This window comes from Mastomys coucha, unplaced genomic scaffold (assembly GCF_008632895.1).
Source record: "Mastomys coucha isolate ucsf_1 unplaced genomic scaffold, UCSF_Mcou_1 pScaffold14, whole genome shotgun sequence".
NCBI lineage: Eukaryota > Metazoa > Chordata > Mammalia > Rodentia > Muridae > Mastomys > Mastomys coucha.
Window position 1 is genome coordinate 91,371,424 of NW_022196896.1, and position 24,615 is coordinate 91,396,038.

Here is a 24,615-nt window from a genome sequence, read left to right on the forward strand (position 1 = left end):
TAAATATGTGTATGTGTGCATGATGTTCATGTGTATATATGAGTGACTATGCACACATCTGTGCATAACAATGTGTGGAGGTCAGGACAACTTCAGGAGTTGGTCTTCCATCTTGTTTAAGACAGGGTCTCATGGTGTTACCCACTGTGTGGACCAGGGTAGCCCAGCCTGATATTAGGCATACAGTTGTGGTTAGCCTATATGTGGGTTCTGGGGATTCAAACTCAGGTCCTAAACTTTGTGTGGCAAGTGCTCAAGTGCTTTATCCCCAAAACCACCCTCCCAACCCTTTAGACTTTGATGTTCCTCAGATATATTGAAGAGTCAGGCAGTTGCAAAACTAGCTCCCGCCTCCCTTTTTTTTTCTTTTCTCTTTTCGAGACAAGGTTTCTCTGTGTAGCCCTGGATGTCCTGGAACTCAGTCTGTAGACCAGGCTTGCCTCAAACTCACAGAGATCCGCCTGCATCTGCTAGGATTAAAGGCATATGCCACCACCACTTGGCCATAGCTAAGTTAAACAAAATTACTGTAATAAGGTAGCTTAAGGCATCCATCTGTGCAGTGATAACGCATCAGGACAGACTGCACATACCTTCAAAATTATGCACCATGTATGTCACCTTCTGACTTCCATCTTTTGGTGTGTAGGTTATCTCCACTTTTCCAGGCCCAGGAACAACAAAATCAGTTGCTCTGTACTGTGAAGAGGGGAATACACATTAGGAAAAGTACCCCACCTGAAACTGTAAGGGGAAAAATAGATTGCAGAGCCAAACACCAGCAGTGTAACGTGAGGCTCTTTGGTTGGTTCGTTTGGGTTGGGGGTGGGGTCCACTATAAGGGAGGTCTACTTGTTAGTAAAATAGTGCATGTTGAAGATGGGCACATCTTCATCAAGGGCCTATGGTACTGACAGCAGCTTTATGAGCATCAACTCAGAGAAGATGGAGAATATCATAAACTTCTGTCCTGGCTTTGTTTCCATTGCTGTGATAAAACACTCCAACAAAAGCAATTTGGGGAAGAAAGGGTTTCTTTTAGCCAGGTTCAGGTGATGGTCCATCACAGTGGGGAAGTCACAGCTGCAGAAGGTGTGGAAGCTGGCCATATCACCACCGCAGTCAGGAACGGAAAGCAACGCATGCATGCACATTATGCTCGGCTATTTCTTTCATCCAATCCAAGGCCTAGTTGGTGCCACTTAAATTAACTGGGTTAAAAAAAAAATCCCTCACAGACAAGCCAACAGGCCAGGCTAAATCAAGACAATTCCTTCTTAAGACTCTGTTCTCAGGGGACTGTTAACATGGCAATCAGAACTATCCACCACTGACATTCCCCTTTAGGAAGCTTGTGGCTGCGTAAAGGCAGACACAGGGAGAAGACATTTTAAATGTCAAAATGGTGGTGGGGAGTAGAATGAGAGAACAGAGAAAGATGACATTGGCTATAGTCCAGAGGGAAAGCTAGAGAGAGATGCCAGCAGTGCTCTCCCACTGACGATGACAACAGAGCTTACATCATGTCCTGATGCTAATCTAGAAGCTGAATGCTGAGTACATCTGATTCTGGCACCAGTTTTTCATGAAGGAAACAGGGAAGAATGCAGCTGGTCAAGTGGCCTGGGATATGACGTGCTGTTAGATTTTCAGGGTTCAGTCTCCCTCTGTGATGATCACTGCGACTCACACAGACACACGTCCACACAAAGCAGACATTCTGGAAGCAGCAACGGCAGACAGATGGCCCCGGTTAAGGCAGTTCAAAGGATGGGTACCTCCAAGGTGGGCCTGAGCCACTCTACAGGGGAGACACGTGCCCCCAACGCACCAGATGCTCACAAGTCACTGTGGCAAGGGACCTTTTTCAGGACACGGGCTGGTGCCAGCTACACCTGCTGCTTTACAGTAATCCTAACCAGTGTGCAAAAAGTCAGTCAGGTAACACAAGAGACTAAACACTTCTGTCATCAAAAGTACTATGGTAACTGAGGCACTGATGTGTCCTAAAATACTCTGTACAGATCTGTGAAGATTAAACCGTGAGTCAATATGCTATTTCAAAAAAAAAAAAAGAGAGAAAGAAAGAAAAAAGGGAAAACCCATTCCTCAAGTAACTATAACCACACGAAAGAATTCAGCAATAAAAAGGACAAACAAGAATGAACAGGCAGTATGCTAGTTAGGTAATGCTCAGGGAATCTACTTTTGTCATCTAGATTCCCTTTCCAGGGTTCCGGAGACGTGTGAAGGGCTGGCCGCGATGAAGAACTTCTCGAGAGTCACATTGTGAAACAAAAGCCATGTGACACATCAAGGACCAAGCTGGTGACCCTGTCCCAGGAACACAGTGACATCTGCTGTGGCCACAGTTTTCAGGGATGAGTCTACAGAAGCCTCTAGATGTTAGCTGGTTTCCGTTTTGCTTAAGGTTCCTTTTGATATATAAGCTACTTTCTATTAAAACCCAAAACTTCAGTTTCTACAGACTTTGTAATCTGTGTTGTTGGCAACTTTTCTGTCCAGTTCACCAATGAGACTAACTGTCTGAGTACAGAAATGAATGACATTCGTTTTCCAAACAGTACAGAATGCTTTCACAAAACTGACTGCAACTACTGGGTGACTTTCTCTTTATCCATGAAGTGATCAGCTTAATGTAACACCTGCTAGTTCTTTATGTGGCTGAAATTAGAACCAGGCGAGGTTTTTAAAAAGAAACACTGATCCTCACAAAATTCAAATTTCAATGAATCTGTGGTGATACTCAAATACTAGAAGTGAAACAAAACAAAAACAAAGACAGACAAACAAACTTAAAAACCCAAAACAAACCAAAGCAGCAATGCAAAAAACCCGTCACCATTACCACCCCACCCACAGCAAGAGCATCTCATGACAAGATCCCACTGCACAGCCGGCACTGAAACCACTGATGTGAGCATATGACCTTACCAATGCAAAAATGGCGATATCGTATGGAATAACTTAACAAAAGGATATTTGGGGAAAAATGTGTTAAGATGGGTACTTATTTGAAAGTTTAGTCAGGCAGTGGTGGTACATGCCTTTAATCCCAGCACTTGGGAGGCAGAGGTAGGGGGATTTCTGAGTTTGAGGCCAGCCTGGTCTACAGAGTGAATTCCTGGACAGCCAGGGCTACACAGAGAAACAGTGTCTTGAAAAACCAAAAAACCAAAAAACCAAAAAACCAAAAAACCAAAAAACCAAAAACCAAAAAACCCAGAAAGTTTATCTGTATTTTTACCATTTCCTAAACATATGTAAATTTGTAGCTTATGCCTTATGCATAATATATATTGGACCTCTCTTAAGGGCACAGATGCCCAAAGAACAAACATAGATACTGGAGCTAAAGGTCTGTGAAAAATAAACATGAAAAATCAAATTATGCTCACTCAAATGACTTACTTGGTCCCCATATGCATGTCGGCCGATGATGATGGGCTTGACCCAGCCCGTCACTAGTCGGGGGATGTTTTTGCAGATAATTGCTTCCCTGAAGACAGTGCCACCCAGAATGTTTCGGATGGTGCCGTTTGGTGATTTCCACATTTGTTTCAACTTGAATTCCTCAACCCTCTTCTCATCGGGGGTGATGGTAGCACACTTGATGCCAACATTGTATTTCTTTATAGCCTCTGCAGCATCTTTGGTGACCTGGTCATTGGTGGCATCACGATTCTCTATGCCTAAATCATAGCTTGGAGAAGGAGAGATGTCAGGGCAATTGTGTAGACAAACTGACAGGCTGCAACCTGCACACAGAGCTTGCCGGGCCAAAGTGAAGACCAGAAAACATCTAAGTATGTCAAGTTTTAGCATCAAACAAAACATAGGTGCTTAGCCTGCAAACAAAAGTAAAGCTAAACTAAGAGGCTTCACCCTGCCTCCCTCAGATGGGAAGCTGCCTATCAGGAAACTACGCAGTCTGCTAAATGGCCTCCTGTTTTTTGCCATTTGAAGGCTGCAACAGCTTAGAGCAACCCTTTGGCCTGGCTTCCATCCACACAACTAGTGAACAAATTAGTCAAGTCTAACCTTATTTTCCCATTGTAAGTTTTATACTCTGTGAGTAAAGGGGTGTCGAGGTAAAAGGATTAAAGGGCTGTTTTATATTTCTGGTACTGAAGTGGTGGGAAGGTTAGCTCTTGCTGATCAGTGCCAAAAGAAGTGAGAACTCTTTTGTTAAATCCAGTTAGTCATACAGTGAACCTTCCCCTACATCTTTGTTCTGGAAACAAGCCTGTAGTTTATTGGATAAGCAATGGAATCCACAAGCATCTTGTATACACTGTATTTAGTTCCAGCTCCAATAGTGCAGACTATTCATACAGGAATGAATACTGGCTGTCCACAGAGCACAGAAAATAACCATAAAGCCTAAGTATGTAATGGTTTATTAAAAGTAATACAAGTTGGGAGGCGCTGGCACATACCTTTTCTTTAACTTCAGCACTTGAGAGGCAGAGAGAAATCTCTGAGTTTGAGGCCAGCCTGAGCTACAGAGCAAGTTTCAGGGCAGCAGGGCTATACACACACGTGAACACACACACACACACACACACACACACACACACACACACACGTTTTGAAAAAGCCAGAAAACTAAAACACAAAACAACCAAACACCCCTCCCCCCCAAAAAAACACCCCTAAACCTACAGGAAATCACTAAGTGATTTATTTTGCTCTCCGTGGCCTTACAGAAAAGTCCCAGCTCTCCAAACCAGCTAATAACTAAGCTGCCTTTCTCTTTCCGGGTTTGCTCCTTCCTTTCCCGACCTATCCCAACTGCTGGTGCAAACACAGAGAGTCAGTTTGTGTTTCCAAACAAAAGTATGTTTTGCTTTGGCTTTAGAGAACTCATATACATGTCACAGAGCCACATACTTTCTTATCTTTTGTGCCTAGAAGTGCTGAATATCTACAGATATACAATCGCAGCTCCATAGGAAATGTGGATACTTTCCATGTTACAGGAGCCTTTTTCAGGAGAATCTATCTGCAAATGGAGAGGGATTTTTTTTTTCTGCCTTCTTTTAATATTTCCAGGAGAAAGAAAAGAAATGGTCTAGACCACTATGCAGCCTCTATTAAAAAAATAATAACAACAACAACAAAACTCTAACCCACACCCTTCCTTACAATAATAACCAGGTGATCATGGTAACTCGGGAACTATTTAAAAATCTGTCTGTGCCTTTCCTAGCCGAGAGTCATGTACTCTTTTCTTCTTAGGGCCTCACATTCTAGCCAAGGCTAGCTTGGAGGTCACAGTGACCCTTTGCCTTAGCTTTCTAAGAGCTGGGATTACTGGATGAGCCACAAGGGCTCTCCTTTAACATGCCTAATGCAGGCCGGGGAGAAAGATCGGTCACTAAAGTGCTTGTTTTGCAAGCATGAGGACTTGAGTTCAATCCCACCTGAGTTCAGAATCCACCTTCAGAGACAGAAAAGGGCTGGTCATAAAAAACCCACTACATATGTTTATGCATATGTAATCTCAGAGTAGAGAGGATTCCAGATCCTAGGGCTTGCTGGCTGGTCCAGTGAAAGGGCTGCCTCAAAAGAAAAAAAAAAGATACCCAAGGTTGTCCTCTGGCCTATATGTATAGCTACGTGCATCATACACACACACACACACACACACACGAGAGAGAGAGAGAGAGAGAGAGAGAGAGAGAGAGAGAGAGAGAGAGAGCATGCTACATAAGTACAAGAAATTTTGCTTCCAGATAAGTATCTCAAAGCATTTAGCTGGAACAATGGCTTCCAGGTCAGCTTGGTCTGTCTATATAGTAAGGTTCAAGCTAACCAGGGCTACATGGATGGGTCCTATCTCAAAACAACAAAGCAAAACAATAGTCAAACCAAAACCAAAACCAAAAAAAAAAAAAAAAAAATGGTCTGGGGAGATGGCTCAGTGGTTAAGAGCACTGACTGCTCTTGAAGAGGACCTGGGTTGGTTCGGTGCCAGCATCTATGTGCTGGCTCACCACCATGTCTAACTCCCTTTCAGGCAATCTGATGCCCTTTTCCTGCCCCTCCAGGCACCAGGTAAGCACACTGCACACATATACACATGTAGCCTAACCTATAATTAAAACCTCTGAAAACAATCCCGTTTCCATGCTGTGTGTGTGTGTGTGTGTGTGTGTGTGTGTGTGTGTAGGTGGTGGAGGGGGGTGGGAGTTCACTTATTGCCATGCAAAGTTCTGAATGGAAAGTTCCTAAAATGTCCCTCCTTCTCGTTTCTCTATGTTTAGGAGGTCTTAAGCAACTACAATATTGATCTTATTTTGGTTATAATATAGACAGTACCAGCAGCATAGATTTACCCAATCAAAAGGTAGCTAATGACATAACATGAACTAAATAACTGCACCCAACTAAGCAACAGGGTGTGTACAGAGTGATTCTGGGACAAGGCAAAGGCAGACATCAATAGTTTGCCTTAAATATATTGCTTAATATTATATCATGCCAGCCTTTGACCACTTCACCATTAAAAAAAAAAAATTGTCTCTAATTAGTTCAAATGTGCAATAGAGCAAGGAGTAAGCTTATGAAAAACACCAGGAGCAGACAGGTCAGTAGGTGGTAAAACACACCCTTAGTACCAGTGCCTGGAGAGAGAAGAAGGTGGATCTCTGAGTTCGAGACCAGCCTGGCCTACAGAGTGAGTTCCAGGATAGGCAGGGTTACAAAAAAACAAAGCAAAACAAAAAGAAAAAAAAAAAGGAAAAACACCAGGAAAAAGAAGTGAATAAATAACATACTTCCTAATCTGCCTCTAAACACAACAAGCCTAGGGTGAGGGGACACAGGACTCCTGGGAGCTGCTTCTGAAGGGTGGGTATTCTGGCACATAGCAGGAAGAGGACAGAAGATGCAGGAGGAAAAGGAAAGCCCCGCCCACTGACTCAGCAGATGTGCAGAAGAGCCAGCTGGAAAGGACAAACATGAGGTCTCTGCATTTAGTTCATGTTTTTTCTTGTCCTCTATTTTTTTCCTTCCACAAGAAATATACCCACTGCTCTACACAGCTGATGTATTAAGACATTCATAGGGCCAACAGAGTTAGACATGTTTCTTTGATAGTGCTTAACTTTGAAATAATTGGCAATTCCACTTTTTCTAACAGTATGTTGAAACAGTAGAAGGGCTGAGGAGCAATGGCTCAGGGGGTAAGGATTCTTGCTCCTGAGCCTGATGATCTGAGGTTGAGAGTTTGATCCTTTGAGCCCACATGGTAGAAGGAGAGTCTACTTCCATCAGGTGGCTGGCCCGATCTCCACAAGGATGCTGTGGAATGTGCACACGCATACACACACAAATTCAAAAAAACAGATTCACCTGCATATATTTAAGATAAAAAAATAAGCTTTGGCTAAGAATTGTGTCGTATGACTGTTGTCCTAGCATTTGGGAAGCTGATGCAGGAAGACTTTTGTGAGTTCAAGGCCAATCTGGGCTACATAGCAAGTCTCTATGTCTCAAAGAAAACCCCAAAACCCAACCCAAACAACAAAAAACACCCCTTAAAACCTTTAATCACAAAACACAGGTATTTTATATGTAATAAAAAATATCAGGTACAGTTTGAAATAACAATTGTTTGCTAGTTACAGAGGAGAGCAATTCATTTATTTACCTATGCAGATCCAGTTCCACATAGGGAAGAATGAGTTTTTCTTTAATCAATTCCCAAATGATTCGTGTCATTTCATCTCCTTGCATCTCCACCACAGAACCGCCATGGATTTTTTTGGACATTTTTACTTCAATAACCCTAATTAAAAAAAAAAAAAGACATGCACCTTGTCATGTTATAAAGTAGAAATGAAGTATCAATGAATTGGTGACTATTAAAAAAGAACAATTTATATAATAGCACAGTTACATAGACAGTCACAATTACATTTACCAACACAACTGAGAACTTCTCTGTGCAAGACACAGCTACAATGCTTTACATGTTGCTTCTGAATCAGGACTGTAAGATGACTCTGTAAGAAACTATTTTCCCACTTGAGAGATGAATAGCTTTGCCAAGGCCATATGGCTAAAGTGTAGGGGAACCTGACCATGAAACACACCCTTAATAATGCAATCATTATCTCAACCATTACAAGGGCAGATCTGTTAGCACAGAGATGACTCAGGATTACTAAAGTGATTTCTCAGATAGAGAAATCAGGATACAGAAAGGCCATTGCTTAGTACACAGGCTTATTCAAGTTATGTTTCTTCGTATCTCAAGTCCTGCTCTGTATCTTTGTCTTTTCAGGGGCAAGAGCAGCTGTTTGTATGATAGGACACTACATTGTTCTAGTAAGTCCATCCCTTTAAAAAGTATTTATTTGCCAGACAGTGATGGTGAATGCCAGGCAAGTGGTTCAGAGTTCGAGACCAACCTGGTCTACAGAGCAAGTTCCAGGACAGCCAGGGCTACACTAGAAACCCTGTCTCAAAACAACCCAAAAGTATTAATTTATCTGATTCCAAATAAAAGGCAAAGGTGACTGCTTGGAAAAAGAGAAACTTCAAGGCTTAAAGAATAACATGCTTGTGTTTTCAGGGGGCAAAGGACCCCTGAACCTCCGAGACTATCTATTCCTTATAGGATACTATTGTGTAACCGTTTTCTCTGTGATTGAAACATTCTATCCTACACTAAGGTCTTTCAACAAGAAGGTAAACAACTCAAAAAAGAGCTTCAGGATGTCCCTGAAACCCAGCAGAGTTGCTAGGCTCTACTCTGACAGAGTAAACAATAAAAGTTGAGACTCTTAGACTAGGGAAACCAGGCTTTGAAGAAGGTATGTGAGATCAGACCCAGGCCTGCCACCTGAAAGGACAGTCTCCAACCTGTTGAGCTGCCAGCAGGCTGGCTGTGCGGTGTGCACGGGGTTCCCAGCTTTTGTGAGTTCTTACCCATGCTGGGGTGAGGTAGTGCAGAGCCATTTTTGCTTCCTACCCACATTCTGGTAAGTAATCCCAACGGTACTCTTGGGCTCGCCAAGTTGGACTTTGGTGGTGTCTCCACTTTGTCCTGTCCTAGGATCCCTGTATTGGCTGAGTGTGTTGCATTTCCCTAGGCAACAAGTGCCCTGTTCTGTCATACAACTGACACTAAAATGGGAACTTTCTTTCCAGAAATGCAATGGCAGATTTATCCACGTTATAGTTGAGGAACAGAAAAGTTGGGAGACTTTAAAGCAATTAGATAACAACCTAAAGCTGTCTTGAAAAGTATAGCTAAACTAATTGGATCCTTAAATTAAAAAAAAATGAAAAAGTAACGACTATTAGACAGTAGATCACAGCTCCTCACAAGAAGCCAGGAATATTTTCCCAACTCTCAAATTCCATTTTTATTTCTGAGATTTGCATTTCTAGAATCCTATTTCCAGCATTGAAGTGGTACCCTGAGTCCATTTTCACCATGGCCATACTTTTAAAGGCAAACAAGAGACAGCAAACTTATCTCAGTTTTGATACTGTATTTTCATGGTCATGTTCCTACACAGCATTACACAACAGTTATGACTAGGCTATTTTTCTGCGATGGTAAATACAGCTAATAAAAGATCACAATGTCTGCACTTTTTGTTTTGCTTTGTTATTTCCTTCTTGGTGAGTATGTACTCTGCTGTAATCTTTCTATATCGCAGAATGCACCAAAGAATGATACAAGCCAGATTTCCTTTGCTTCATCTATTGACTTTTTTAGCACCTGTTAATTAAAGAAGTGTATTTTGACTACTATTGCACTTCTTCTGGATTTGATTTCCATGGCATGTTTGGGCTTCAGGTACCTCTAGATTCCCTGACTTCTTGGGTCTCCCATTTTCTGACTCCACCCAATCCCAACTTTTAAAAGAAAGTGTGACCCAAGTCCAATAGCTACCAGCTTATTTACATAGTCTGAAGGCTGCCGGTTTCCAATCTGACAGCCTGTGCAATTCCAGAAAACAAACATACTAGACTAGTTAAGCAATAGGAACCCTTTGCCCTACTTAATTTTACTTCCATAAATCTTGTTTCTATCTTGATTCAATTTTTTTTTCCTCAGCCAAGTTCAAGTTGCAAAATATGTGGGGACTCTAAGGAAGTAGTTGCAGTATATTGTTGGAAAATTCCTGCTTCCCTCTTTTCCAGTGCCTACACTTGTATTAACTCCCAATTAACTATACAGTGGGTCCACATTAAGGAAATCAGATTAGAGGGTGAAATTGCTAATTCTCATCTTGCTGGCGAACAGACTTCAATTATAACAAGGCCTCTCAATTTTGATGACTTATGCAACCGTCGTTTCACTTTATCTCCCAAAACAAAGCAAAGTCGGGAACAGAAAGTCTTAACATACAAATACCCCTGCCAGGAGGATTTATTTGGATTTAATACCAGCCGGACAGCCCAGTTTATCTGGTTTAAAGTACAGTGCTTGAATGTATCTGGAGGGGCAAAGGGCAGTTTATTTGCACAGGAGCCTGCCAAATAAAGGTCACAGGAGTACAAATATCGGTGCGTGCACACATGCTCACACCACAGGAAGGCGTGTCCTAGAGTGAGCGCCTAGCTCTTTGGCTTTTTGCGGGTCTCTGGTTTGCTCGACCTCGGATGACACTGAGACAGGAGATATCCTTGTGGGCGTTGTGCAAGCTCTGCTAATGAAGCTGTCTCGGTTCCTTCTTCCAGATCCCCACACCAGCCCCTCCTCTCAGCCGTGCCAGGACCTTTTAAATACCAGGTCCACTGAGATGGCTGCAGAACTTCTCTGGAATCGAATCCCCTGGGCGCCCCCAAGTGGTTAAGCAAAAACTATAGACAAGCTGGAGGCCCGCCTACCTGCACCTCCTCCCTCACACTCTCATTAGCCCTTCTCCGGCCTCTAGGCAGGTCCCATCCCTGAACCTTGATGGGGTGCACGCCTAAATTCCTGGCTTACGTTCTGCAAACAGTTTTCCTGCCTATTCCTTTTAACCCAACACTCAAGTATTCTGTGCGTCCACCTCAAAACTAAATTCTCCTCTGCGGGTGCAGATCTGTCTTGCCACTTGTCAATGCTTGCAACGTCCTCGCCTCCCAAATCGATTCCAACCATGGAAGCGCCCTTCTATACAGATAGGCAAATAGCACTCTACTACTGCCATTTTCCTTCCCTAAGCCCAAACTCTGGAAGCGTCCCTGGTTGTACCAGGGCCTTGCCACTGAGTTCATCTCTGCACAGCCAAGACTTGGGGTTTCTTCCTTTTTTCTCACTCCAGCCCTCTACAGGATAGTTTAATAGTAAGGGGCGGTGGCTGCCTCTCTAAGCCCTGGGGCACCTGCAGGGAGGGGAAGGAGCGCCCGTTTGCAGCCGGAGGCACCCCAGCTACTCACCGGCTGACACCCGCACGCACACAAGCTGTCCCAACCGGTCCCCAGTTAGATCAGCATCCGCCACAACCTTCGCTCGGAAGCCCAGGGGCAGGGTCAAGGCTTTTTAACTCTTCCCGGCTTTGTCTCCTCCCAGGCCCCACCCCCTCAGCCCACCTCCCGTAGCCCCGCCCCCTCCGCAACGCCATTCGTCCCCGTGGACTTTGTGGAGTGGGCGGAGGCATAGATTGAGAATAAGTCTGGGATGCAGCCTTCGGGTGTTCCCGGTGGGGGATGGGACTACCACGCCGCCGGGAGTCCTCGGGAACACCCTGCAGCTGAGGAGCGAGAACGCCACCTACTGGCAGGCTACCGGATGTGCTGAGGCCGAGTGTTCTGGGCTCCGCAACTATCTAGGAACCCCAGCGTTGAGTATCCAGTTTCTCTGTAAAAGGTACAAAACAGGGAGCCCTCCCTAGACTGGATCCCTTCCAGGAGTCTCCGGATACCTCTTAGGGCTGGATTGTGCCCTTTGAAGAATGTGCGTGTGGGTTTTTTTTTTTTTTTTTTTAAAGGCATGCGAGGACTACAGATTCTGCTAGAATGCAAAGGCTAAACAGAGCGCTGTTTCCATTTCAAAATCAAGAACAAACAATACCCTACACACAAATAAATATATGAGTAAAACCATTCATATTTTCATGCTGAAGCTGTTACAGAGCTTCAGCATTCCACCCCAGTAATTCCCTCCACTACTAATGATCCGTATTCCCAACTGTTACTATTTAAATTCACCTATTTAAATAAGCCTCACTCACCATTTGCCGTGGAAGACAATGAGGTTTATTTTCTGGGTTGCAATGAAGCTGCACTAGGGATACACGATATAGGATCTTGGAATTCTAAGAGTGGTTAAAAATATTCCAATCTTTCCAGAGATTTTTCTATCTGTATTCCTTAGTCTTGAAAAGGAGAATATTATGACTTGTAGGACAATAGATTATTCTTGATTGGTCAAGGTTCAACGCTCCATTCGCTTTTAAAACAACCAGTAATGTATTGAAAAAGTTATGAATACACGGCAGTTAGTAAGATTCATTTTGGACGCTAGGGGGCGCGAAGGTGGAAAAGGAATCACTTACATGGTGTCAGCTGTTACGTTGATTAACTAGGTATTAGCTGCGACCTCCGTTTATTCCTATGAAATAATTAGAGGGTGTGTGAGTTTATACTTTCAGCTCTAATCTCACTTTAAATCACGTGATATTGTAAACGTTATTTACTACCACATCAGGCTCATATTGCTTATATTACTAAAAGTAAGTATTTATAGCCATACTTATTCCAGAAAGCATTTTAGAATAAATTCAATAAACACAGAATATAACACAATAAGAAGTATTGACTATAGATGATGGAAAAAGTAAGAAGAATGTATAGGATATCATACAGAGCCAAGGTGAATTTAAATATAAACATCTTCAACCAAGTTCTAAATATGTGCTAAGCATGGACTGTATATCTATCTGTTTCTAAGACACTGAGATAGGAAATATGGCACTTATGTGCATGTCTCCATCTGAAATCATATTTCCAAGGGCTATAGTGCATGAGCTGATATACCACTGCGAGAGAATATTTGTAGATGCTATTGAATTAGATTAAATTATTACAAAATAAGCCAGGTGTAGTAGTGCATGTTTGTATTCTCTACACTTGGGAGGCAGAAGCAGGACTGCCACAAGATCCAGGCTAGCCTTGTCTACATAATGAGCTCCAAGTTGGTAAGACTCCATTTTAAAATCAAGAACAAACAATATTCTATACTCAAATAAATAAATGGGTAAAACCATTCATATTCTCATGCAGAAGCTCTTCTAGAATCATAAAATAATAAGCTTATAGAGTTGTAGGTTCTGGAGATCAAACAGGCCAGAAGGTCACAAGGCAAGTGCTTTGATCCTACTGAGCCACCCCTCTAGCCTCACAAAACAATACATCACCATTATTAGTAACAATGAGATTTAACAACTGATGTCTAGCTGAAAATTACATTTCTCTTAAAAATATGAATCTGACATTCACTGCTCAGATTCATGTAGCTCACTGCATTTTCCATTCTTATGACTTGCTATCATTTTTTTTCACTTACTCAATAAAAGCACCTAAATATTTGAATAAGGTCTCGTCTGAACACTACTGTAAACATCAATGGAAACCTGGGTCAGAAAATGACTTTTAGCATCTGCTTGCCTATAAGATTCCAATGCTACTATATGTTCGTTTTGATAATCTGAAACACACACACACACACACACACACACACACACACAAAAGAAACAAAGGACTGGCAAGATGATTCAGTAGGTCAAGGTGTTTTCCTCCAAAGCAGATATTCTGAATTCAATCCCCAGTACCCATAAGGTAGGAGAGAACTGACTTCTGTAAGTTGTCCACTGAACTCCACACATGTGGTGTAGCATGCATATGTATATAGGTGCACTCGAGCGTGTACACACACACACACACACACACACACAATAAGTGCAAATAAATAAAATGAAGGGAAGTAAAATGATGTCATCATTACATATCTGTTAAGATAACCAGCAAGAGAACAACAAAGATAATGGTTGTACTTGATTTTTGAGTGCCAGACACCCTTCAACAGGAAGGGATAGGGTCATGGGTTGGATGACCAAGATAATGAATTTAGCTCTAGGACTCTTTAAGGTCAATGCTTGTGGGACAAGAAAATGGGGATGTTCAGGAGGCAGCTAGCCACATACATCTGAGCTCAGAAGAGATGATAGGGCTGGGGACCCAAACATGGGTTTCTTTAGTGTGTGTTGATAGCTCTGAAGATGGTGATGAGATTATCCATAAGTGCTGAAGAATAGCCTACCAGCAAGAACCCTGAGGCACATTTGCATCTTTAAGGGTCAGGTAGAAGATTGGAGCCTCCCACCCACAAAGAGAACGAAGAACTAGGGTAGGAGAATTAGAGTCTGATGTGATGGAAGCCATTAGCCCAGAAGGTTTTCAAGTGCAGAAGAAGTACTGTAGCACGGTAAGAAAAAGACAGAGCCTGGAGAGAAGAATTGGAAGACTTCATGAATGCACTTTTAGCAGGAAGACCCTACTTTCATTCTGATCGGGAGCCATGCTGAAGGAGACTGACATGGTTTTAGAAGGGAGACAACGCTGTGAAGAAAGCACTTTTTAATAAAGATTGTCTCATGTGCTCCAGGTTAACCTTGAACTTGTTTTGTAGCAGGAGCTCCTGATCTTCTTGCCTCCACATGCCAAGTGTTGGGTACAGGCATGAGTTATACTTAGCTAGAGAACGTATGCCGATGATTGCCTAGTTTTCATCATCTGGCATACTTGCAGGCCATTTGCCTCACGTAGAGTGGGTCAGATCCTGTTACTCTGGAGTCATTTGCTTTGGTTGTTTCTTCTTTTATTTCCTCACTGCATCAATAACAATGTAAAGCCCATCTTTATCTTGCTTGTTAAAAATGCTCTTTATCAATTCATTTTTTTTTTAAATTTTGAATAGGTTTAATTTGGATTTTACAGAAACCTAATTGAAGTATGTTGAGTAATAATGTCTATAAAAATGGACATACAGTGCCAGAATTCCTTAAAAGCAACACATTTTCTTCTGCATAAAACATGCATTAATATCAACCGCCACACATTGGCCCAAACCATCTCTATGAGAATAGTCAGTAAGAAAACTGGTTGTGAACAGGTACAAAAGGAGGTTTTCTAGTTAAGTAGGGGTCTTTCTTAGGCAAGCCCTTCAACACGGGCTCTTTGTGGTTTTGCTGCTCACTGACACTGCTGCTAAGCCTTGGTTCGGACCTACCCAGGGCAGACAGGAACGGTTGGTAGTTAAATCTGACATCTGGGAAGATAAGAATTTCGAGGACATGCTGGTACATGGAAAGTGCAACTCTCAAATTCAAAATATCCTCAGATTTGGAAGATCCCTAGGCTGTAGGCACCTGGGGGGTTGACTGAGCCCTGTCTGGGCCAGCTCAGTGCACAAAGGCTTTACCTGCAGCTAGAAGAGCCTTTCTTTATCAATTCTTAATGCTAGATTAGTGGAGCTAGTGTGACTGGAGGATAAACATTTTCAAAGTGCTTATTAGATCCACCACATCATTTTGCTGAAACATATACCCACTTATACTTTCACATGCAGTGTGAAAGAGTGATAATTTCATTAGAGTCTAGCTAGAAATGAATCTTACAGTAAACAAACAATAAATCTACCACTACCATGACCATCACCACCACCAAAAAAAAAACAAAAAACAAAAAACAAAAAACAAAAAACAAAAAACAAAAAACAAAAAAACAAAAACAACAGAAAATAGTGTTTGCATTATATACCAAATGAAACCATAGTTTCTTACACGGTATATTGATTATAGGCACTGGACAGGCAATGTTGGAAACTAGTTCACTGGGTCAGGTAATAAATATGTGCTTTCAATATGTCAGGCTGAGAGGGATTGTACTCCACAGGTCTGCTGTTAATTGTGAAAATGGGAAGCCTCTTGTGTCTTGTCAAGTGAGGATGCTCACTCCTGCCATTTCTCAGCACACTACAAGACAGAGAAAGGCATAAACAGTATCCAGATGGGAGTGGAAGAAGCTAAGAGGCCCTGCCTGTAGGTGATATGAACTCAGATTAGAAAAATGTGACCTAAAACCTCTTAGAAGCACTGAAATTCAGTAGTATTGTATGCCATGCAACCAACATACAAAAGCCAGTAGTCCTTTTTTCTCTAACAGCAAACCCCTTAGAAGAGATCAAGAAAACAATCTTACTTATAATACTAAAAAATTAAAATGCTTAGAATCGGAGACTAGCCTGGTCTACAAAGCTAGTTCCAAGACAGTGAAGACTGCACAAAGAAACCCTGTCTTGAGAAACCAAAACTGAGTTGAGTGTGGTGTTTCAGTCCTGCAAACCCAGAACTCAGGAGGTGAGGCAGGAGAATCTCTGGTTTGAGGACAACTTTGGCTACACAGACATTGTTTCAACTCACCTGCTCCCCCAATGACACTTCCCAGTTTAAAAAGCAGAAATCTAGAAAAAAAAAACCCCGTAATTCTATAATTTGTAGGACTACTACAAAAGTAGTCCTAAAAACAAAAGATTCCAAGTAGTACAAAGCTATGGTAATCAAAACAGTATGTCCTCAGCACAAAAGCAGACACACAGACCATAGAATAGAAAGAAAAGAGCAGAAGTAAATCCACTTATGACAGACTTACTATTCAGAAAGGCCCTGGGGAAAGCATATCCTGTGTAATGAATGTTATGGGAAAAACTGAATACCCACTGTACATGAAAGAAGTTAGATCGATATTTCACACTATATTAAAAATCAACTCAAATTGAATTAGATATCTAGATGTAACACCTAAAAAAATACAAATTAGTAGAAGAAAACACAAGCAAAAAGCCCCACGACACTGTCCTGGGCAGTGACTTTTATTTTTATTTTGTTTAATCCAAAAGCTTAGGCAAAAAAAGGAAGACAGACAAATAGGATGTTATCAAAGTAAAGTGCTCTGGAAAGCTAAAAAACAACATGAAGAGACGACCTATGCAATGGTAGAGAATATTTGCTTGACTTTGAACGTAGAACAGATATAAATTTAAAAAACAAGGAAATGTTGTCCTTCGTGGCAGCATACTGAACCTGGAGGAGTCTATAGTAAGTGAAATATGCCAGAAGTAAAAACATTGTAAGATCTCAAGTGTAGAGTTTTAAAAACATTAGGTTAGAAAGAAAAAGAGAGTAGAATGGTAGCTTTTAGGGGTTGGAGAGCAGAGGTAAGAGGGAAAATATGAAACAGAAAGCAAATGCTCAGAAAGTCATGGGAGCCTGGCAACCACACCCAAGGATGAGATGAGATGCTTCCATTGGCCAACCACACCCAGGGATTTTCATGAGATGCTCCCATTGGCCTAGTCAGGGGCAACCTTTTTTTTTTTTTTTTAAATTGAATAGTGACAGTGCTGAATTAGGGCACTGCTGAGAGAAGAAGAAAAGTCTATATTGAAACTCGCCAATATAAAGAAAGGGGCCGGGCAGTGGTGGCGTACACCTTTAATCCCAGCACTTGGGAGGCAGAGGCAGGCGGATTTCTGAGTTCGAGGCCAGCCTGGTTTACAGAGTGAGTTCCAGGACAGCCAGGGCTACACAGAGAAACCCTGTCTCGAAAAACCAAAAGAAAAAAAAAAAAAAAAAAAAAAGAGAGAGGGGAAGGCTATGGATTCCCAGTAAAGTATAATTACAACATACAGAAGCATGCGAGTATAGTACCATAGTGCGTAATCAAGCTCAGCAAGTATCATATAAGTGCTTGGATGGAAGTTCTGGGAGAGAATAGTTACAGATATGCACAAAATGTTTCTACAGATAAAATACACCTGGGATGATTTTTTTTTTTGACGTCTAGTATGAGCTAAGAACCCCAAACTGATCTCTTTCCTAAAAGAGAAATCAATTTTTTTCCCACAGAAATTAAACTTCATGTTAATGTAGACACGAAAGTGCAGACTTCTGGGGAACATGGCCTGTATCCTGGCCACAGCTTTATCTTTAGCAGGGTACCTATGTGGCCAGTTACTGACTTTTGCAGAGGATCCCAGTGTGATTCCTAGCACCCACATTTGGGGGCTCACTACCTCCCATAACTCCAGTTTCAGAGGAATCTGACCCCTCTGGCCTTCCTGAGCACCAGAACAGACCACTACATCTTTCAAAAGGTGTTAGTTAAACGTGCGTTTTTGTACAAAGAGTTTCTTCTGTATCTTGCTATCCTCTCAGCTGGATTAACTATTGTGTTCTCTCGGCCCATTTTAGAATTTATTGTACGTTTATGGGATATTAGGATCTGTTGGGCTAATTTAAGAAAATTTTTTTTTTTCTCCTTAAGGAAGATGCTTGTGTATGGTTATGGGCCGAGGAAGAAGTTATTGGGAAACGTTTGGTTGAAGAGACAGTGCAAGGCCCCAGGGATATGAGTGAGGGACGCCGTTGTTGCAGGTAGACTGTGTGACAGAGGTGGTTAGGTTGAGGATAGTACCCAATGTACCCTTGATTTGCATAGATGACAGCCAGGTTACTGACAGTGGAGAGAGGCACAGCAGTAATGAAGACCAAAGGCAGCCAGAGGACACCGAGGACAAGATCCAAGAGCCAGTTAAGGATGGTGACCAGGAGTTTCAGTGTTCTAGAGCTTCAGGCTTTGGTGGTACGTTCCAGCGTTGAAAAAAAAAATCCAGAGCTGGTTGGGAAATGCCAAAGTTCTAGAGGAAAAGAATTCTTAGAATAACACCAACCTTCGGATTCCTTTCAATGCTCCCCAGCAAAGCCCTAGGTTTTCAGTAAGCAGGTTTTAGCTTGTTTTCTACTTTTAACTGCACAAGCAGGACAAAAATAACGGGTAGTGTTAATACCAAGCTGAGCAAGTCAGGGCTTGATAACTCTTATCTGTAACACAAAACCCGAATTAAAAAAAGTCAACAACACTTGGGTCAGGCTCCGTGCCAACTGCCTTTCATGCTCTGTTCTACTTAATCCTCAAACAAAAAACAACAAAAAACATTAACAACAATAAACAACAACCAACAACAACAGCAACAAAAACAACAGGGAGTGGTCGCTGCTCTAATTAACCCTCCTTTACCCACCAGAGGTCTGAGGCCTAGAGAAATAAGCGATTTGTGAGACTCATGGTTGGTTTTAGCGGAGGGAGTCCTGAAAGTATCCTGAAAGCTAACTACCTCGTCACTCTGGGCTACACAGGTGGGAGTCGGCCCAAGAGAGCTCTGAGAGCCGTCCTAAATTATGCGTGCTCACAGTGTTGACCACATACGGTAACAGCAGACCGGCTGGCGTCTAGTGCCGGACGCGCGTGATGCTCATGTGCACGGTCCTCCCTGCTTCCTTCAGGAAGGCTGAGGCTGCGTTAAGTCCTCTGGGGGATGGTGGGTGGGGCTAGAACGATTCTCTCTGGGTTGTATTCTTTCTGCCTGAACATCTGATCGGAAGGTCCGGAGGGCGGAGAGGAGTGGGCGGAGCCGGCCCTTGGAGCCGGTTGATGATTGGTTATAAGGGGTACTGGGCGGAGCCTTGAGGTGGTAGGCGGAAGCGAGAAGCCGCAGTTACCGCGTAAGCCTCTGGGCTTCTCGGCGCGACCGCCGGCTGCCTGAGAAAGCCGGCGCTGCGCTTGGCTACGGCTTCCCAGCCGAGAGTGGTGAGGCGGAGGCCGGGGAGGCGGGAGGCCCGCGGGGCCGGGGCGGGAGGCGAAGGTAAAGGAGGCGGCGAGGCATGGACAGGCAGGGCGCTCAATGGAAGGAAGGCCGGCGTGGGTCGCGGAGCACAGCCGGAGGGATGGAGAGGGATGGCGAGGGCCCGGGGCTCTGCGGCCGAGAGTCAGCCGGGGAACAGGGAAGACCTGATGGGAACCGGCTGGCTTCTGAGAGCGCCCGCCAGCCCTGTGTGGCGAGATGGGCCGCCTGGGCCATCTCCTGCAAAGGTTTCCTTGACACAATGGAAGTTCTCTTGCCTCTCTGTTTTCCTAAAGCCCGAACTTATTTCGGAGGTGGACCATGTCATCCCTTTCTCTGAGCGGGTGAGCTCGAGTCTCAGGGTTGCAGCCTACTCTGGAAAAGAAAGTTCTGAACCACAGAAACCATTCCAAGCTTGAGTGTGTCCATCTGCTAAAATACTGGTTCCTGTCATTTGAGGCTTTTTTTTTTTTTCTTTTTACCTTCAACGTACTCGTTTTTTGAGGAGGAGACTTTATTTCTGAATAAGTCGTTTCCTCCTTCCTAAGAGGTTCTCAAGAAAGGTTGAAAGTGAAATTTGATGGATGCATTTAGGAATTTAGGGTCTTCTGTCCTATTTAGGTCCTTAGGACATTGAGGGAAGGTGCAGGTTCTGCATAAAGCAGGCTATTGCTGTGTATCTTACGTGCGTAATGTGTTAAATGATCAAAGGTTGCTTCTACATTCGGTGCATCTTGTGTTGGTAGAGTTGGCGCCCAGCAAATCGCACCGTCTTGTTTTACATTTATTTGAATCTCTTTCTTTCTCCCCAGGACTCCCACCATGCCCAGTGCCCCTCTTCCCCCGGGGTCGGGGAGTGAGACAGAGACAGAGACGGAGACAGTCACACGTGTGGGGTGGCAGCGAGGGGGGGAGATAGTATTAGTTTCTTTCTCTTCCATTCCTTAGGTTCAGACTTGTGACAAAGGTCAGGACTTTTCTGAGAAGGAACACTAACTTCCTGAGCCGTCCCCCACCCTTTGCCTCTTTCTGGAAAAGTTACATGGATCACATTGGTTTTCCTCTAGTGTTTCTGTTGTGCATGGGTCACAAAACGAACAATATGCCTTTCTTGGTGGAAGCTAATATTGCTTGTATTCAGCTGACCTGCCTTAATAGATAAAAGTTTGAGAATTGTATTTAAGAAAAAAACCTGACCCTAAAAAATGACAACACTGCTGTTTGGAATTTCACCTACAATTTTCGTATGAGCTGATAGGTCAAGTTATTTTCTATACTTTAATATTGGATTCATTTTCTGATTTGCTTCACCAAGATACTTATTTCAGATCTGCATATACCACACTAGTGCATAGAGACACTGCAGAAGTTGTTGGATAAGTAGGTTAATATTTTAATTATGTATGCAGAAAGAGCCATTCTTTACAGCATAAACAGTTATTATGCTGCTAAAAATCGGAGTAGTATTTTTTTTTTTGGTGCTGGTTGTATGTAATTATTAAGATTAAGTCTATATGGTTGTATTTGTTTTAAAGACTGCAATTGATGTGTGTTTTCATGGTTATTTTTTTACCTTCACATGTCCAAAGCTTAATGAAAGTTGTGGATATAGAAGACCTTTAGAAGTAATTCTAAGACTCTGTAGGCAGATTAATTTCTGTGCTTTTATTGCGGTTTCTGCCATTTGAGGCTTTTTTTTTTCTTTTTAACTTCTATGTAGTCCTTTTTTGAGGAGGAGACTTTATTTCCAAATAAGTCGTTTCCCCTTTCCTAAGAAGTTCTCAGGAGGGGGCTGGAGAGATGGCTCAGCAGTTAAGAGCACTGACTGCTCTTGCAGAGATCCCGAGTTCAAATTCCAGCAACCACATGGTGGCTCACAACCATCTGTAATAAGATCCGATACCCTATTCTGGTGTGTCTGAAGACATCTGCAGTGTACTTATATATAATAAATAAATAAATCTTTAAAAAAATAAAAATAAAAGAAAGAAGTTCTCAGGAAAGGTTGAAAGTGAAATTTGATGGATGCATTTAGGAATTTAGGGTCGTCTGTCCTATTTAGGTTTTTAGGACATTCAGGGAAGGTGCAAATTTGTGGAAGTGGAATAGGTTGTGTTTAGAAGCATGAGGGTTTTTATTGCCATTACATCTTTTTTCTCTGGTGGTTTTTAAAACAAAACAAAACTTTGAGTTTTTACTTGATCAGTCACCATCTTAATCCTTTATGCTATAGGATCGTAGTTGTATGTTAGCTTGACACAAGCTAGTCTTCAGACAGGTGGGAGCCTCAATTGGGAAATCGCCTTCATATACTGGGTTGTAGACAAGCCTGTAGGGCATCATCTTAATTAGTGATTGATGGGGGAAAGCCCAGCCTCCATTGTGGGTGGAGCCCTTCCTGGGCTGGAGGTCCTGGGTTCTGTAAGAAAGCAGGCTAAGCACTTGTTCATGAGGAACATGCCAGTAAGCAGAACTCCTCCATGGCCTCTGTCTCAGCTCCTGCCTCCAGGTTCTTGCCCTGCTTGAGTTCCTATCCTGACCACCTTTGATGATAAACAATGGTGTGGAAGTGTCAACTAAATGAACCCTTTACTCCACAAGTTACTTTGGTCACGGTGTTTCATCACAGCAATAATAACCCTGACAGAGAGAATACTTCACTTGATACTAGAGGTCCTTCTTCCCTGTCTTTCCTCTTCCCTTTCCTCCTCTTTCCCCTACCCCATTGCCTTCCTCTTTTCCTTTCTTCCCCATCCTTTCCAGTAAGCACTTGTTGCCAATTCCATCCAAGTCAGTGGTTTCATTTTGTTTTAATTTACTGATTTGAGAGAGTCTTGAGTATTAAGAGACTGCACTGGCTAGAATTGGAAGTCTGTGAAGAATTCAATTTTTTTTTTTTCTGATAGAAGACTGTCAAGAGAATTTTGTTGCAAGGCTTGTAGTATAGTCACAAGTCTGTTACTGTCTCTGATCCACCAAAAGAAAACTGTTTTAGGTTCAGTGTACCTTAGTTGCCTCAATTGTTAATTATAGTAATAATACTTACTTATGTGACTTTAGGAGTGTTGTGAACATAAAATGAGCCTATAGATGTGATTTTGAAGGAGAAAACATTTTTAGAAGAATATGGTGCCCCCTTTCTTTTGTAAAGTGTAGCTAAATTACAAACTTTAGCATTTTTACTAGCACGGCAAAGGAGACTTCTCTTTGAACTTTCAGTCTAAGGGGGAAGAGCCTTAGCCCCTTCCTGTAACTTTCTTCTTGACTAGACCTACTGCTTTGACCCATCACGCTTTCTTGGTTACTTATAAACAAAAATGCCTTTTAAGAAGGTTGTACCTTAATATCTTATGAGTTTAGGCTTACAAGGTGGTTGTGGAAATCCCAAGTTCCTGTGCCTAAGAGGAAAGAACAGGAGGAAGCTTATTGATTTGAGTACTTGTCATAGGCATTACCAATTGCATAGACATGTCATACAAGGTGACTGATTTTCTTTTCCTGAGATTCATACATAAAATAAGGCTGAGTAGCTTATGTTATATAAAGTCAGTTTCTGCTGTACCTTTAAAAAGCTATTATTATTTTAACAAAAAACCTTGGACACCTATAAGGAATGGGATTTTTTTTTGTCCACTCATATTTATGTCTTACCTGCAGATTTTAAATTAACTTTAATTGTAAAGAGAAAAAGAATGGTAGTATTTAAGATTAGCTCAGCCATGTAACTATGGTTTTAAGTGTTGAGGCTCTTTTCGTTTAGACAGCAGTGTTTTTTAAGCCTGAGTTTTTGAATATTGGGACATAGGTTTCTGTATTCTTTGATGCTTTTGATAAGAGTTGTCACGTGGGGGGGGGGGTTAGTTATTTGCCTGGTCTTCAGATGCTCTCTCAGGAATTTCTTTCCCTCCCTGTCTTTCTTTCCAGACTCATGAAATGGCCACAGATGACAAGAGTTCCCCGACACTGGACTCTGCTAATGATTTGCCTCGCTCTCCTGCCAGTCCTTCTCATCTCACTCACTTTAAACCCTTGACTCCTGACCAGGATGAGCCCCCCTTCAAGTCAGCATATAGTTCTTTTGTAAATCTTTTTCGTTTTAACAAAGGTGAGATTTCATTCTAAACCTCAGAGAAGCAGTTTGGATTCTCTGCATTCCCTTCATTAGTGTCATGCTGTGCGGTTGGGAGAACTTGAAATATTAACAAGGTGGTGGCTTCAATCTCAGGTCACCAAGTCTTTCTGTCTAAGATGGAAAAGATAGCATTTTGTTAGAATCTGATTAATTATTTGTGTGAATTGAATTTAAAGTGGTTAGGGAGGTCCTTTTTAATGAGAAAACACTTTTTTTCTACATATTTTCTATCAATGTGCTTCCGGAATGAAACTTGTCTTGAGGTAGGCATTGGTAATAAGATTTTAAAGCAATAATATCAAGCAACAATATATGGTTTATATGTTTAGAAACTTAGAAGCTGACAGCAGGCATATTGGGACTTATACTCATTGGACTGAGTTGTAAATGATATGAACAGATAATTTAAAGGATGAGTTCTTGAATACAATGTTCATTGTTTTTAACCAGGATTTAAAATATAGACATATCTTGCTCTTACTTTGCTTTTTTTTTTTTTTTTTTTTTTTTTGAGACCAGGGTCCATTTTTTAGCCTCTGCTAACCTGAAACACTGTGTAACTTTAGACATGAGGCCATTTTCCTGTATTAGTCTTTTGAGAGCTTTGGTTGCAGTCATGAGTTACCATGCCTGATTTCTTTGTCTTTATTGTTTGAAATGTGTTAGAAGATAGGACCTTTTAGGAATTGGATAGTTTCACTCAGTAGAATTTTCATTTTTTTGTTTTATTTTGTTATTAAAGACAGGCTCTTACTCTATAGCCCTGGAA

General features: G+C 42.1%; 2 protein-coding genes across 13 annotated transcripts in view; one reads left to right on the forward strand and one right to left on the reverse strand.

Annotated features, from left to right (window-relative positions):
- Positions 1–19,400, reverse strand: part of Idh1 (isocitrate dehydrogenase (NADP(+)) 1) — a 28,091-nt gene extending 8,691 nt beyond the window's left edge. The window contains exons 1-5 of one of the 4 annotated variants that reach the window (XM_031367768.1): positions 18,517–18,657; positions 12,531–12,586; positions 7,679–7,816; positions 3,433–3,724; positions 594–699 (exon numbers count right to left, since the gene is read on the reverse strand). In XM_031367768.1, the coding sequence (XP_031223628.1) occupies positions 594–699; positions 3,433–3,724; positions 7,679–7,816; positions 12,531–12,532 (538 nt within the window). In that variant the 5' untranslated portion in view covers positions 12,533–12,586; positions 18,517–18,657. Of the gene's footprint in view, positions 1–593; positions 700–3,432; positions 3,725–7,678; positions 7,817–11,412; positions 11,565–12,530; positions 12,587–18,516; positions 18,671–19,207 lie in introns of those variants that run through there. The other 3 variants (XM_031367766.1, XM_031367765.1, XM_031367769.1) reach the window with 3 other exon arrangements.
- A 149-nt stretch (positions 19,401–19,549) lies between these two features.
- Positions 19,550–24,615, forward strand: part of Pikfyve (phosphoinositide kinase, FYVE-type zinc finger containing) — a 99,133-nt gene continuing 94,067 nt past the window's right edge. For 7 of the 9 annotated variants that reach the window (XM_031367755.1, XM_031367761.1, XM_031367758.1 and 4 more), the window contains exons 1-2: positions 19,550–19,680; positions 23,639–23,819. In XM_031367755.1, the coding sequence (XP_031223615.1) occupies positions 23,648–23,819 (172 nt within the window). In that variant the 5' untranslated portion in view covers positions 19,550–19,680; positions 23,639–23,647. Of the gene's footprint in view, positions 19,736–23,638; positions 23,820–24,615 lie in introns of all 9 variants that reach the window. The other 2 variants (XM_031367760.1, XM_031367756.1) reach the window with 2 other exon arrangements.